At 41.1% G+C, this 13,764-nt stretch overlaps 1 protein-coding gene across 3 annotated transcripts in view; it reads left to right on the top strand.

The window, feature by feature from the left end:
- The first annotated feature begins 3,168 nt into the window (after nt 1–3,168).
- Nucleotides 3,169–13,764, top strand: part of LOC136441881 (LIM/homeobox protein Lhx9-like) — a 34,647-nt gene continuing 24,051 nt past the window's right edge. The window contains exons 1-3 of one of the 3 annotated variants that reach the window (XM_066438425.1): nt 3,169–3,342; nt 8,228–8,496; nt 9,656–10,008. In XM_066438425.1, coding sequence (XP_066294522.1) covers nt 8,294–8,496; nt 9,656–10,008 — 556 coding nt within the window. In that variant the 5' untranslated portion in view covers nt 3,169–3,342; nt 8,228–8,293. Of the gene's footprint in view, nt 3,343–4,146; nt 4,270–7,887; nt 8,497–9,655; nt 10,009–13,764 lie in introns of those variants that run through there. The other 2 variants (XM_066438426.1, XM_066438424.1) reach the window with 2 other exon arrangements.

The raw sequence follows: 13,764 nt of genomic DNA on the forward strand, positions 1-13,764 counted from the left end.
TTATGATTGTCGAAATCATGTATATACGAAATGTACTAATAATGATAGTGGCTTCTGTCATTGTCTCATAATAGGACGATGTACAATATAACTCTAGTATTTTGTATCTATAGCATTCTGGTACACTATATGGATTTTACGTTGGCCAAACGCTTCATTCTGTGCGTTTTGTGGCATTCCTCTTTTGACACGTATTTCTGTGATTATAACAAAAGAAATAAGCTATCCCGGCCCATTGTTCAAGGTCTTTGATGAAGGTTGGTCTTTTCTCGGTAACAAAAACGACATAACTATTGAAATGAAATTAGTAAATGAGTATAACAGTGTTCTAAACACTCCAGTCTCTCAAGTTTTGTAATTTCAGCGGTAATACTTATGTTGCATTTAGCATATCCCCTCAATAGCCAGTTTTTATAAGCAACGAGTATAGGACTGGTACACAACGAAAAAACTAACATTACGTCAACACGCAGGTTTATTTCTCAAAGTCAAATCGCACTATAATAATTGTAGTCTGTCGGCCGGCGCACTTTGACATCGGAATTGGTACGTTTAATCCACCAAGAATCATCTGTCTTTGATCACATAGATAACATCTTGGATGACATTTTCTCACCGGTATTTTAGGGCCGATCATGGCGACAACCGGAATCATCCGGTCACATTATGAGATTATCAAGTCGTCTGGCGCAGTTTTCTTTTTTCAAAATTATGCGCTACTGTAAATTTTCAGATTATGTATTATATCGAACCTTGAATCTTCAAAGGACTTGCCTTAGGTAAAATATCCGAGGAAAATATCGGCTGTTGTCTTGCATTTGTTTTAGATTTTTAGCTTTCTAGCAAAATAAGTAGAAGAGGTTTTTTTCGCAAGACACTCCTTTAAGCAAAATTTCATCCGCACAAATTTCAGCACAAGCCCGTTTTTTTCCCAAGTCATAGATAAAAACTAAGTAATTATCATTATGTTGGATCATCTTTAAGAGTCCTGACGACATAATTTTGTTTACATGCTTGTGCGATGACCTCATGTTTCGTCCTTGTGGTTCTAAGGGAAAGAGACACGGGGGTAGATTTTACGTTTTAAGGCGATTTAGACAGCTTAGCTTCAACTACCCGTGTCATCCCGTCTGGTGGTCACGCCTGGTAGAAAAAAAAACACTCTTGTTACAAATTCTGTTTGAAATCTAAACGTCCTCTTGGAGCTGTGTTTTTAAAATCATGCTGAATTTTTTGTGTAAAAATGTATAAAGAAATATGTTGTAAAATCATCGTAGTTATTATATGAAAGCATATGAATCCTCAGTGCGGCGGTAAGTGTATGATTAAGAGTAATTTTAGCGGAAAATTTCAGTAGTTTGACTTAAGACTCGTCCCTTTGTCTGAGGTGAACTGGTCTTTGTCTCCTCTGACGTCCGAGTTAGGACAGGGTATTATGGGATTTATCCAGGGTCGTGTTTATAAAAAGAGACAGCGGAGGGGTCGAGCTGGTTTGAGCTTCAAACTAAACCCACAAAGACTGAATTATAGGACACTTTTCTCGCATCATACCGACTGGGGTTCAAGATTTTATCTTTTAATAACGTTATCAATGACCTTTAGAATACTATTTTTTTCTAGTTATACTCTTCTAAAGCTCAGCATATTAACAAAAGCATATTTCTGATAAGAACGATTCGAAAATATATGTGAGTGTACGAATATTTTCATAAGTTTTCATATTTTGTTTCATATATTGAAAACATACGGTAAGAATGTATCTATAGATTAAAGAAAGCTGAGAAATTTTCCCATACTTGTGTTTCAAAGTACGACCTTTTAAAATACACTACGAAGAATGCAATTGTGCATATTGATACATTGAATTGATATCTTTGTAGTGTGATGCTAAGGAATTCACCACCCCAAGGTTAATTTATATGACACCAAATTTTGAACGTATATGTTTTTCAAAACAAAAAAAACTAAACCATAACCTTTGAAATACATAAACTTTCTACCACCGATACTTAAATGGATAAAATACAAATTGTAACGTTCATATCATTTACGGAGGTAAACAATACAGGGCACCTAGAGTTACGTTGTTTGTAAATAAATAAATAAACAACGAATGTTGAACGAACGTACTGAATGGCCTTAAACTGAAACTATACTGACCATATTCTTAGCTGTTATATTATGAAACATTGGGAGAACCTTGAGAATTTTTGTGTCAGTTTTAAGTTAAGATTGACAGCGCGACAATACAGCGCCTCCATCGTGCCGCATTATCAGGCATAACTGCGGTGTAATAGCGTGTAAAATCGGTCCGAGATCACAACCCTGTGTACACATAATACAACAACACAAATCCTATGATTCCCTTATTAGTGATACCTGGGCGAATTTCTGTACAGCGCTCGAGGTGTCAGTCAACTAAAAAGCAACTGTTTATACGTACCTACTTTACGAACTTTTCAACCCGTTCCTTTTACTAATATAAGCGTTTCTTTCAACCCTAAAAGAACGTTAACATTTTTGCAAAACGTATGATGTTCTAGTCGTCCTGAAAATTAGGTGTATTTCAGTCCCATTTTCCAGTGCTGCCACCTTTAAATGATAAATGTAAGTGTCCGTAAACTGACAAGATAATGACTTGTGACTTCTCTTAGACGAGTCAAAGATGTCCACCTCAGATAAAAACCTGACAATAACAACGTCTGTATTGTGTAGTCTATGCGTGAGTTTCGAGAAGTTATCTTAAACTCGAACTGTGTAGAGTATTTGTTAAATTCCCGTGTCACACAAGGCTAAACGTACAGATTCTACACACGTAAACTAGTTGAGAAACACCTGCGTAAGATTTTTGAAAGATTTTCTCGTTTCTAAATGTTAACCATGTCAAGATATAAATATATCGTCTTGGTATTGCTGCTGATCGTAATACAGATACCGAACTATCGCAGTTAACAAAAGAAAGACACAACGCGCTTTTTTAAACGAAATCTTCCCGTCCAATTGAAGATCACACCTTGGACAAAATGTTTTCCACCTTTTAGAGATAAGGGTCACTGTTTATCGCCATTTTACGATTTAGAATGTATTGTCTTGGGAGTTTTTTGCCCTCAAGCTATGGGAACTCTTTTCACACAGCCCGGAAAATTTTTCACTCCAGATTTCACCCCAGGCAAGGGGGCACAACTGTAAAGAGCGCGTGTGTTCAAAATCGTCTCTTTCTAGGTTTCTTTATCGATCTAAGGGGCGGTGGGGGTTAGGAAAACCACCGGGTACCATCTGGACACGGCTGAGGGGAGTTGAGCAGGTGGGGCGTGCTGTGATCGTGCCGCGGAAGAACATAAGGTACGGGCGGGCGGACACACACACATCGCCGCCAGACCTCACATTGTGGCCGGTGACATATAGCCATGTTGATAACAAGTCTTGTATTGTTTGTCGTAACATGCCCGCCATGATTCAGATGGCACTGTTTACAGTACGTGTGTGAGTGTATGTGGGGGGGTGGGGGGTGGTAGGGACTGTGACTGACTACAAGTACTGAAACGAACCACTAACATACGAAAAACAACAAGCGACATCTGTTAACATGATTTTAAACAAAGAACGCAAATTCAGGATTACGTCTTGACGTATAATTGCCACAGGGCTGGTTTCCGATTCACTCATATCTTGTTATTTTACCTTCCAGTTCTATCAATATCAATTTTCTTAATCTGTCCATGTACATACGCACAAAGTACAATACTCTCAGTTGATCAGATGTTGAGATTCTGACTTTTGTCGATCCTGAGAAAGTTTGACTGCCATCGATCGATATGTGTTGACAGGTATGACCCTAACCGGTATCAACAGCCCCTTGTCAAATTGGGCTGCCTCTCTCACAGTCATCGATCTTCCGATGTTTCTAAATCCGAGAGCGCAGCGAACGAGCTGCTTTATTAGATGGTACCTTAATTGCCCTGTGGAGGGCTCCCCGAGCTCGATCTGATTACACACGGGGTCCTGAACCAGCCGCCCCCGCTAGTAGAACAGGCGGGGCACGGTGTGTTCACGCCCGCTTGATAACTACCTGTGTTGCCCCTGCCACCAGGCGGGCCTGTCAGGCCGATTCGTGTTCACCGTGGTATGAAATCGCCGTGAGTAAGTAGTCGTACTGGGCGGAACCCCTGTGGTAGGCACGCCGACCACCACTACTGCCTCCCTGCGGTGAACACAAGACCAGCTCGCCGGGAGAGATACCCCCAAAGCCACGGGGTGCTTTTTCCTCAGGTGAAGATGTTGTTGTTGTTTTCTTTTCGTTTGTAGGAATAGAGAGTGTTTTATCTGTACAGAGATCTGTTTACTGCGATTAGAGATTTCACGGTTGTCACTTAACGTTACATCCAGCGAAACTGTTCAAACTCTTCCGTAGTCGTATACGTCTAACGTTTTCTGCTTCGGTTTTAAGACGGGTATATATACACGTATTCCTTATCATAACCTTATGCATGTCAGCTTTTGAAGTTATCATTTGCAGGCTAGTATTACCCATATAGAGAAAAATGAAGACTACCTTTGAAACGACTTGGCATAGCTTCACACATATACCATCCGTAGTTTATATCTTCTTAAAAACGTAGATAATATTTCTGAAGAAATATGTGAAGAATTAGACAAGATCACGAAGGTATGGCAAACGACTGAGCAAGAAATGTCTAAATATATTTGCAGGCGTATTATTTCTGTGCAAAGATTAACAAAATGAGCTCAATTTTCTTTGGTGACCTCGCAAACCTACCACACAAAGGAAAGGGGCGTAAGATTCCAATGACTTAATTGATATAAACGTTCTTTTGTGCCAAACATCAAGAAAAATTAGATGTTGGTAAAACTGCACGATTTCTCACAACCCCAACCATAAAGATCTGTTCTATTTTGTAAGCTTTTCTTAGTTGAAAAAAGAGGTCTTGATAAAATTGACTATCTTGTCTGTTAGGTGTTTGTGCTTTCCCTAGTGAGTAGTGTACCATTGTGTTTATTTGTTTTTCCATGCTTGAGTAGTTGTTTAGTCTGTAGACGTTGACTTTCCGTACAGGCCCTGGGATATTCCGTAAGTTGTCGAGTGACAACGCATACAACAAGAAGGCACCGAGACTTTCCCAGATAACGTTACTGTCTCTTTCCGTGAGAACGGTATTAGCCGTGGCGTCTAGATTCTTTCGGAGCAGACGATAGACAATATGGCCCCTTTTTCTAAAGTCTGTGACAATTGAAGACTTGAAATCCTAGCAGGGTCATAACACAAAGAAACTGTTGTCGCAATGTCGTAGGTCGAACGTACGATTTTTATGTCATAGAATTTTCAAGTAGGCTGTGACAGAACCAACCGCCAACACGCATCTAAGACAGCCTTTTCTGTAACAAGACAGTTGAGTTTTATACAAAACATGCACGGCTACCCCAAAAATGCTTTCGGTTTGCGATCGTGCGATGGTTGTACGACAAAAGTGTCCGGGACCTAAAGAATAGCAAATACTGCATACTACCCAGAATTTCTCTCATCAACGTTTTGTACATCAAAACTAAATATTTTTGACTTTCTTGAATAATCATTTATTATAAGCCGTAGTCATTTCAACATTATCTACGGACCTAAATTTTTTTTACCTTACTTTACAACTAGATTTCGCCTTACTTCAGCCATGCAAAAACAAACTGTCCCAATAGAATAGATTCTCCATATTCGTAAGTGTTCTGAAGACAATTTGATTTGTAAAGACATTGGCAAGTCGCACAATGGTTAGGTATGTAGAAAATGTACATTGTTGTAGGAAAATGTATCTCAATGTGTCCTTAATGTAAGAGCAAACACACGGAAACTGTGCTACTTCGATTTTTCTTTCTCGCGCCACCGTAAGGTGTTTGTTCACCTGCTGGGTAGAATTTCTCCCCACTTCACCTCAATTAACCGTGCCACTTGACGAAAGTATCTTTCTGGGAGCCCCTTTTTAAAGATGGCGGCGTTGTTGACCGCTTGGTGCAATGTGTTCTTTCGTAGTGCCAATGGCATTCTTGTACTTCGAATTCCCTTTGAGCATCTTTTGTTGAAGGAAGACAGAAGAGTACAAGACAAGACAGTAAAGCCTTAAATGCAAATTAGATGGATGGTAAAGTCGGGAACGGGGGTTTTAAAAACAGTACGAAAAGCGGAGACGGTTGTTTCTTTACGTTAGGTATAGATGCATGTCGCAAAATGTGTAACGTAGAATGTGGGCCAAGAAATATAATTGAATTACACATGAACGTGTACAGTGCTTTTTGTGGTAAAGTTTTTAAAAGAATATCTGTAATACCCTTCTCTCTTGGACTGTGGACCACTATAACGGCGAAGAGGGGGGGGGGGGGGTATCAACTTCACTACGCCTCCACCAAAACCCCAGGAAAGGTGTCCCCTAAATTGTGGTAGACAATAACTTCATTGCGCCTTCTGTTTTGTATCATAATGATAGTTTATTGCAAATTCATGCCCGTAGGCTAATTGCATGTTGACAACAATGTCGAAATACAAATGTAAGGTAAAACAAAGGTATACATGAGTACAAAATCATTCTATATTGTTATTCTACAGTAAGTTTCTATATCTACGGTACTAATTATAATTTGTACGTAGGGAATGATTCGGCCAAACAGTACTAGAAAGCGACTTGATAGTACATATCCAAGGCATATTTTTTGTCATAACAAGCGCGTTGCAATGTAAAAGTCGGTTGAAACTGAATAACTAAAGTTTCTCTTCTTACCTATGTAAATGTTGACATTGGCATTACATTTTGTATATATTTGAACGTTGCATGCGTTAGTGTAGTGTTTATATGTGTTTAAACGTTGTTTTCCGGTGGCGTTAACATATGTTTAAACGTTGTATTACGGCAGCGATTACATGTGTTTAAACGTTGTATCATGTATGTAGCGTTTAAAAGTGTCTAAACTTTGCGTTACGGTAGGGTTACGGCAATGTTTCTACTATGCGTTTAACGTTGTGTTGCGTCACGCTAACCTAACAACGTTTGTATGTGTTCTAACGTTATGTTACGGTAGCGTGTTTAAACTAGGATATGGCGGCACACTTGAGACATATGATGATCCTTGGTTCGGTTGTTCCCGTTGGCTTCCCGTGAAGGTTTCGCGTGTGAGGGGACCAAACCACAGCGGGGTAGTTTCCTTCCGCCTACACACTCTTTCTCCTTGCTCTTAAAAAACTTCTGCACGCAACTATCACTCCTAAAATAGTTACTGTCTTTAACGAGAAAACTTGTACAAACCAGGCTTGTCTAAGCACTAAACGAGTGTCTGGTAGCCTGGTCTGAATACGGGTCCAGAGGACATACTGTACGTACATGGAAGCCTTATTTTCCTCACTTTGCGGTGAAGATTAGATCGTTATCGAGATAGGAGTACTTCCTTTTTTGCTCGCAGGGTTGTTTGGGGTGAGTAAGCAGCATTCACGCCCGCCGGGATTTTTTTGCAGCCGTCATATTTTAAACGATTGTGTTTACGGCCAACTGCGAGGTACGAATAAGAACGGTCACGTTCTAGTGTTGTGTGTTAACAGGACTGTGCTGAAACGTTTAAAAATGTTATTTTTGGTGGTTTGGGATTAAAACTTGTGTATCTAATGAAGTACCATGCTGGTAGGTTGTAAACTGGTATTCTCCAAGCAGAGGTTTTGATGGGGGGGGGGGTGGCTAGTAGTGGCCACGATTTTTAACGTCTCCCTTCCGTTGTTCTGTAGCAGAGTTGAACGGAGGGAGACGTTTAAAATCGCGGCTACTGCTAACACAAGCCCCCCGACCAAAACCTCTGCTTGGGGGATAAGAAACCGGTACTAGATGTCGTGCTCGTGAAAAAAGTTCTCGCGCGAGTTGTAGCGAAGTCTCGCGAGCTAAGTGGGCTGTCAGAGGCGGGGAGTTGGAGGGGTGGCTCCGTGTTGTGTTACGAGAACCAGCTGTTCTGACCTGCGCACTCAGAGGGGAGTCACACCAGTGTGGCTGGCCCGTCCGACAGTCGGTGTGCCGAGACCGTCCCGTCCACTGTCCTCCCGGTCGTGGTCTGATCGTAGAAGAGTTTTCTTTTTGTTGTAAGAACATCGTCGGAGACCATAACCGTTTTCATGCTTGGGTGCAACTGTGCGGGGGAGCCTTGTGAGGTTCAGGTCTCCTCAACTGCCCTTGACGAATTCCTCTTGCAGGATATCACGACGCTGCCGACGGGGTGTAGTAGAAGTAGCGGGGCGAGCGGGGAGCACGGGCGGGCCATGCCGGTGGTCCACCCCGAGGAAAAGCCTGGTGTGTGCGCTGGGTGCGGCGGCCGGATCGTCGACCGTTACTACCTGCTGGCCGTGGATAAACAGTGGCACCTCCGCTGCCTGAAGTGCTGTGAGTGTAAACTGAGGCTAGAGTCGGAGCTGACATGTTTCGCCAAGGACGGATCCATATACTGCAAACAAGACTACTATAGGTTTGTGTTATACGCACTTTATATCATAATCATAACTATATTGATTATTCTGTGACCCAATATTGCTAATTCATGGACATAAGTGTAGCTGTGTCTTCTGTTAAACTCTTTTAGCATTCATCATATAAGGAACGCACTTCTGTTCGTGAGACCAACAACCGAGAATACTTGTAGTAGATATGACTAATGTCCTCTGAAACTACCGGTTCAAACCGCCAAACTATGTACATAAACGCTTCCCTGTCGTCTAAGAAAACGTTATTTTCTCGCCAATTTCTAAACAAAATACGCCAAAGAGGAATACAAGTATTTTTTTAAAGATTTGAAACAAAAGTATAAACCGTTCAACATTTCAACTGCAGAGGTCCTGCAATTTCGTCGTCCTAGTATTTCTATTGTGACACTAGAATACCGGAAATAGTTGTTTGTCGCAAAAGCTTGATATACAAAAAGTGTAGTAACGTTTAGGTGACTATTCTACACAAACAGAGTCATGCAGCAAAACAGAAAAGGCACGAACGTTTAGAAAGCTTAGCCTTGTCTGATTTTCAGCGATAAAAAGGCTCTCGAGTTTTCCTTCTCAGACGACCTACGACAAATGTGTAATGTTCCCCCCAAGGGGAATTGCTCTTGTAACAAAACGCCAAGCGAAGTGGAGCTAAAACTTCACATAAACCACTGCACACAACCACCTCGTAGCCTGAAGTGAATCATCACTAAATTACAGTGTTCCACATTTCAATAGCAGTCTTGAATACTACTGTATTGTGTAGAGTGTGGCTTCCAAAGTATATGATCTACGTGTAGTCAAGTGTTCTATATACGCAAATGTACTATGGCTAGGTACAGTATACACGCCCACTGTTGTTGGAAGAAGATATCATTTATGTGTGAAAGTTTGTTAACTGTTGACGTGTTTGTTTTGTTGTTATTTCCATGAAGGAGGTTCATCTCCTACGGGGGTATTGTGATTGTGTCTGTGTGTTCGCAGCTATAACTCAAGATACCTTTGATGCATTTGTATGCACTTTTTAGCAAGTCGTCTGTTAGTACTGGACGCTGCACGTTGATTTGATGCACTGTTGTTGTATTTTTAACTAATGTAATATTACAGGACGACGCCTCCATCTTGTTTTTCTTTTTTTTCTTTTTCTGACAGACGGTTCTCAGTGAAGCGGTGTGCGCGCTGTCACCTGGGAATCTCCGCCAGTGAAATGGTCATGCGTGCCCGTGATCTGGTCTTCCACCTGAACTGTTTTATGTGCGAGACTTGCAACCGTCCTCTGACGACCGGGGACCAGTTTGGCATGCGAGGGGACACCGTGTACTGTCGCTACGACTACGAGACGTTGGTTCACGGGGAAGCGGGGCACCTTCCACTCGGCGCCGCCTGTAGCCCGTCCCAGACCCCGACCTCACCGACGGGGGCGCAGTTTTACAACGGGGTCGGCGCCATACATAAAGGCCGACCGAGAAAACGTAAAAGTCCCGAACCCAACGGCTACATGCAAGGTAAGAGACTTCCTTACTCCTCCTCCCTAACACTTATCACCACAGAATGTCTGAAAGAAAACGTTTGGAGACTATTAGCCACATATGGATCTTTTGTCGCGCTTGTCGTCTCAAGTCAGCCATCGTAGCAGAACAGTTTAAAGCATCGTTGTGCTGATCTCTGTAAACTTTCTTATCGCGTGAAGCTGTCTTCTCTGTTCGATGGGAACGGGGTGCGGGTGTGGTTTGAATTACTGTTTCTTTTCACGGAGAATGCAAAACCCACACAAACGCTATAAACAGTAGTTCCGTAATTTCATAAGGTTTGTAGGTCATTGGGAAAATAATTTTTATAATTATAGTCTTTGTTGCATATTCCTGCCCAGATGGGCTAAATGCAGAGATCTAGAGGATACAAATTGTAAAACATGAGAAATTGAAAAAAGAAATACCACATTCTAACATTACAAAGTAGAAAACAAACACGACTATGGGCTATTCTTAATGATATAGCGTTCTTATTGCGTATACACATAATACACAATCTAAAATACGTTTATGAATTCAATAAAGTAACTCCTCGGCTTCCCCAGGACTCCAATAGCCAGCTAAATGTACTTTTAGGTTTTCGTATAAGAATCTTATGATTTCTAAGAAGTTGTTCAGGTTAGTCGCGCCTATAACTATAGTCGTGTGTTCTGCTTTATTGTCAAGACCTGTCAAAGAAAACTGTTAGGGTTTCCTCAAACCTTAGTCCGCAACCTATTTACGTGGCATGTCCCCTCCTCAACATCTTTCCTCACAAAACAGTGTGTTTTAAAGAGGACGAAGTGTTCTGTTGTGGGTCTTTAGTGCCTGTGGCTCTTCTCTGGCCTTACTACAATACCTAGTCTGTCTGAATCAGCCCTGAATGCCCCCTGCGTGCAATTACTGTGGTGAGCTATTATGAGATAAAGAGACGACACTAAAGAATGTTTGTCACCTCGTGAGAACAGAAAAACGCGGTAAGCTGTCTTCAAAGAAAGAAAAACGTCTAGATACTTGTACTAGTTATTCAAATGTTTGAAAAAAATTCGTTTACAAAGAGGGTATATAATATGATATAGAGTTACAGCCGAACCAGTTTGTATTATAATAAAGATGGGCGCCATGGAGGTAGAAAATGTATTCAGAGGTGCAGGGTTCGATTCCCACAGTGAAAGAACATCGCTGTGTCCTCAGTCACTCTCCTGTGTTGCAAAATTTCGTATATGAAAAGGGGATAGAACATACTCTAGACAGTTATAACCGAACCAGTTTGTAGTACACCAATGCTGGTTGCCATTGAGGTAGAAAATGTGACGTGTAGAGGTGCCGGGTTCGATTCCCAGCGCGGATAACCATCGCTGTGTCCCCTCAGTCCCTCCCAACTAGTCATCTGGTGTTGACAAACTCTCCAGGAAGTTTTCAGTTACACGTCGTTCTAAAGATAAGGTGAGAGAAAGTCCGTACCCTTATGGAAACACTTACATGTAAGATACAAGCGACTGTATTTTCTTTCTGGGAAGGAAAAATAGCAAAGTATCTCATCGTCAATATAGAAATAAACCGTTCAATGAAGTGCCTAGAGAGTTTATATTTGGCAGTAGACCGCGATGGTTTGTCAACAACACACTGTTGTGATGGGCTCTTGTGAGGTGCTAAGGTTTTGCTATTGTTGGTAATTATCGGGTACTTACCAGTGTTTGTTTGGTAAATTGATGTACCGACGGTTTGTCGCGGTGCGCTGTGTGTGTGAGCACACTTCACACGTGCTTAGCACGCAAGTCCCGCGACATTGACACGACAAAAAATAATAAATGATTTCACGGATAAACCACTCCCACTGAAACCTGCAAAATTAAATTACGAACTGACACGCCGGAAACCATTTTTTTATACGGAACACTGGTTCACTTCTAGCAGTGCTTTAAGTTCATGGGTGTATACTTAGCCGACAAAAATTATTAAAGAAGTTAACAAAACACATAGATTTATGCCTCGGAAAGTTGCAAAAAATTGGAATATTCTAACTTCAAAACACTGAATAGTGCCTGTTTTGATATTACACCTCGTGATCAAAGAAAGTGTTTTCATTTGATGTTTTTCTTCTTTTTCCTTGCCTTTCATTGCAATATTTTGTTTTGTTTTTAAGTTATTTTACTCTAGTTCCGAATTTTTGAGCACCGTGCCTTGCGTCCATATCTTATGTGTTATTCCGTCTAAGTAATTTCTCGCCCATGTCAACTCTTCCCATGTTTGTGTTCTGATACTGGGTAAAACCTGACGTCTCAGTGTACCCTGTAGGTCCCTTGGTGAGTTCAAGTTCAAAGACTTGTCATGTCTTACCGGAAAAACCAGGCCGCTTAAAGCCCGACGCTGTGTTTGGGAAGGTTGTCTACATTTCTGGCGCGTCTCGTGCCAGAGTCAATCAGCGTAGCCCCGGTTGGATGTGCCTCGGGCTGCCTGCGCTTTTTCCCCGCCACTTCACTGGCGCGACACCGCTAGTCTGCTCGAACCTAGATGTCTAGAAAGATATCTTTCAGTGCATGGGAATAGACAATCGATGAATTCATTACATTCACGACATTCTAATTTACACTGACATATTTTACCCCAACAATATGATACACCGTATACATCCTTGAAATGCTACAATTAAAACATTGCGCGCAGTCTATAGCCAAAAGAAATTCCAACCTTATGTACCTTTACACTTCTAACCTTCATCAACGTACCTTTACGCTTGTTTTTGAAACTATACTAGACCTCGTAGTATACTTCTGTCGTAGACTATAGCTTTATTTCTGAGCGTTAAGAGAAATAAAGTGAAGTCTACTTCTTTACTGTCAGATTCAACCAAAGTTAAAGTACACGTATGCACTAGACTTCACTTTATATCTTTTTATACACACGAAGCTGTAGTCCACGATGCCTAGTTTTAAAAAAAGGCGTGAATCGTGCCTAAATGTGTTCTCAAGCTCAAATGTACGACTTACGAAGCTCAGAAAATACAGCAAGCCTGTGTGTTAAAGAAAAATCCTCGTATTTTTAGATATATTTTGAATGCTAGTCTGTGTAAATAACGGTACAAGCAGAGTTTGTGTTGCCGATTTCCGGCCAAAGATTTGCTCATGTCCTAATGCTAGTACCTGTTGTGCGGATTGTGTACCCCTTGCCGTGTTGTGTTTGTGCGAAACACTACTACAACTACTTCTACAATTGAACGGTGTATTTAGTGTGATTATAGCACTTGTGAAGTGTTTATGATGTGCTAATTTATGCAACTAGATAGGATACGAACTGTGGGGTACTAGTACGTTGTGGGGTCGTGTTGGATTGGTTTGCTAGTATAAAAACGGCACCGCGAGCACAATTTTTCCCCAAAGGAAAATAGACAGTTTAGAAACGATTGTACTTGACATTGTATCACTGACACCATCGAATATTTGATAATGAAATGCCCGCTACGACGTGTTTCCAAAATATAATATAACAATTTGGCTATATAGCAAACGTTTGGGTAATATTAGACAATATCAACGCCATTCCAGGGCATTTTTCTCAGGACTAAAATATCTATGCATTAGAGAGTTTAGAGTCATATCAACTAACACTCAACAAGTTACACACATACAATTGAGAGCTAGATCGTATAATAGTGTTCTTAGCTGCGTTTGTAGGTTTACGTGGTTTCTGGTTATCTTGAAAACAAGTCTCCATGGCTATAATTACATCTAATTGTGTCTGCCTATTTCA

The sequence above is a fragment of the Branchiostoma lanceolatum genome, chromosome 9 (genome assembly GCF_035083965.1).
Source record: "Branchiostoma lanceolatum isolate klBraLanc5 chromosome 9, klBraLanc5.hap2, whole genome shotgun sequence".
Classification (NCBI taxonomy): domain Eukaryota; kingdom Metazoa; phylum Chordata; class Leptocardii; order Amphioxiformes; family Branchiostomatidae; genus Branchiostoma; species Branchiostoma lanceolatum.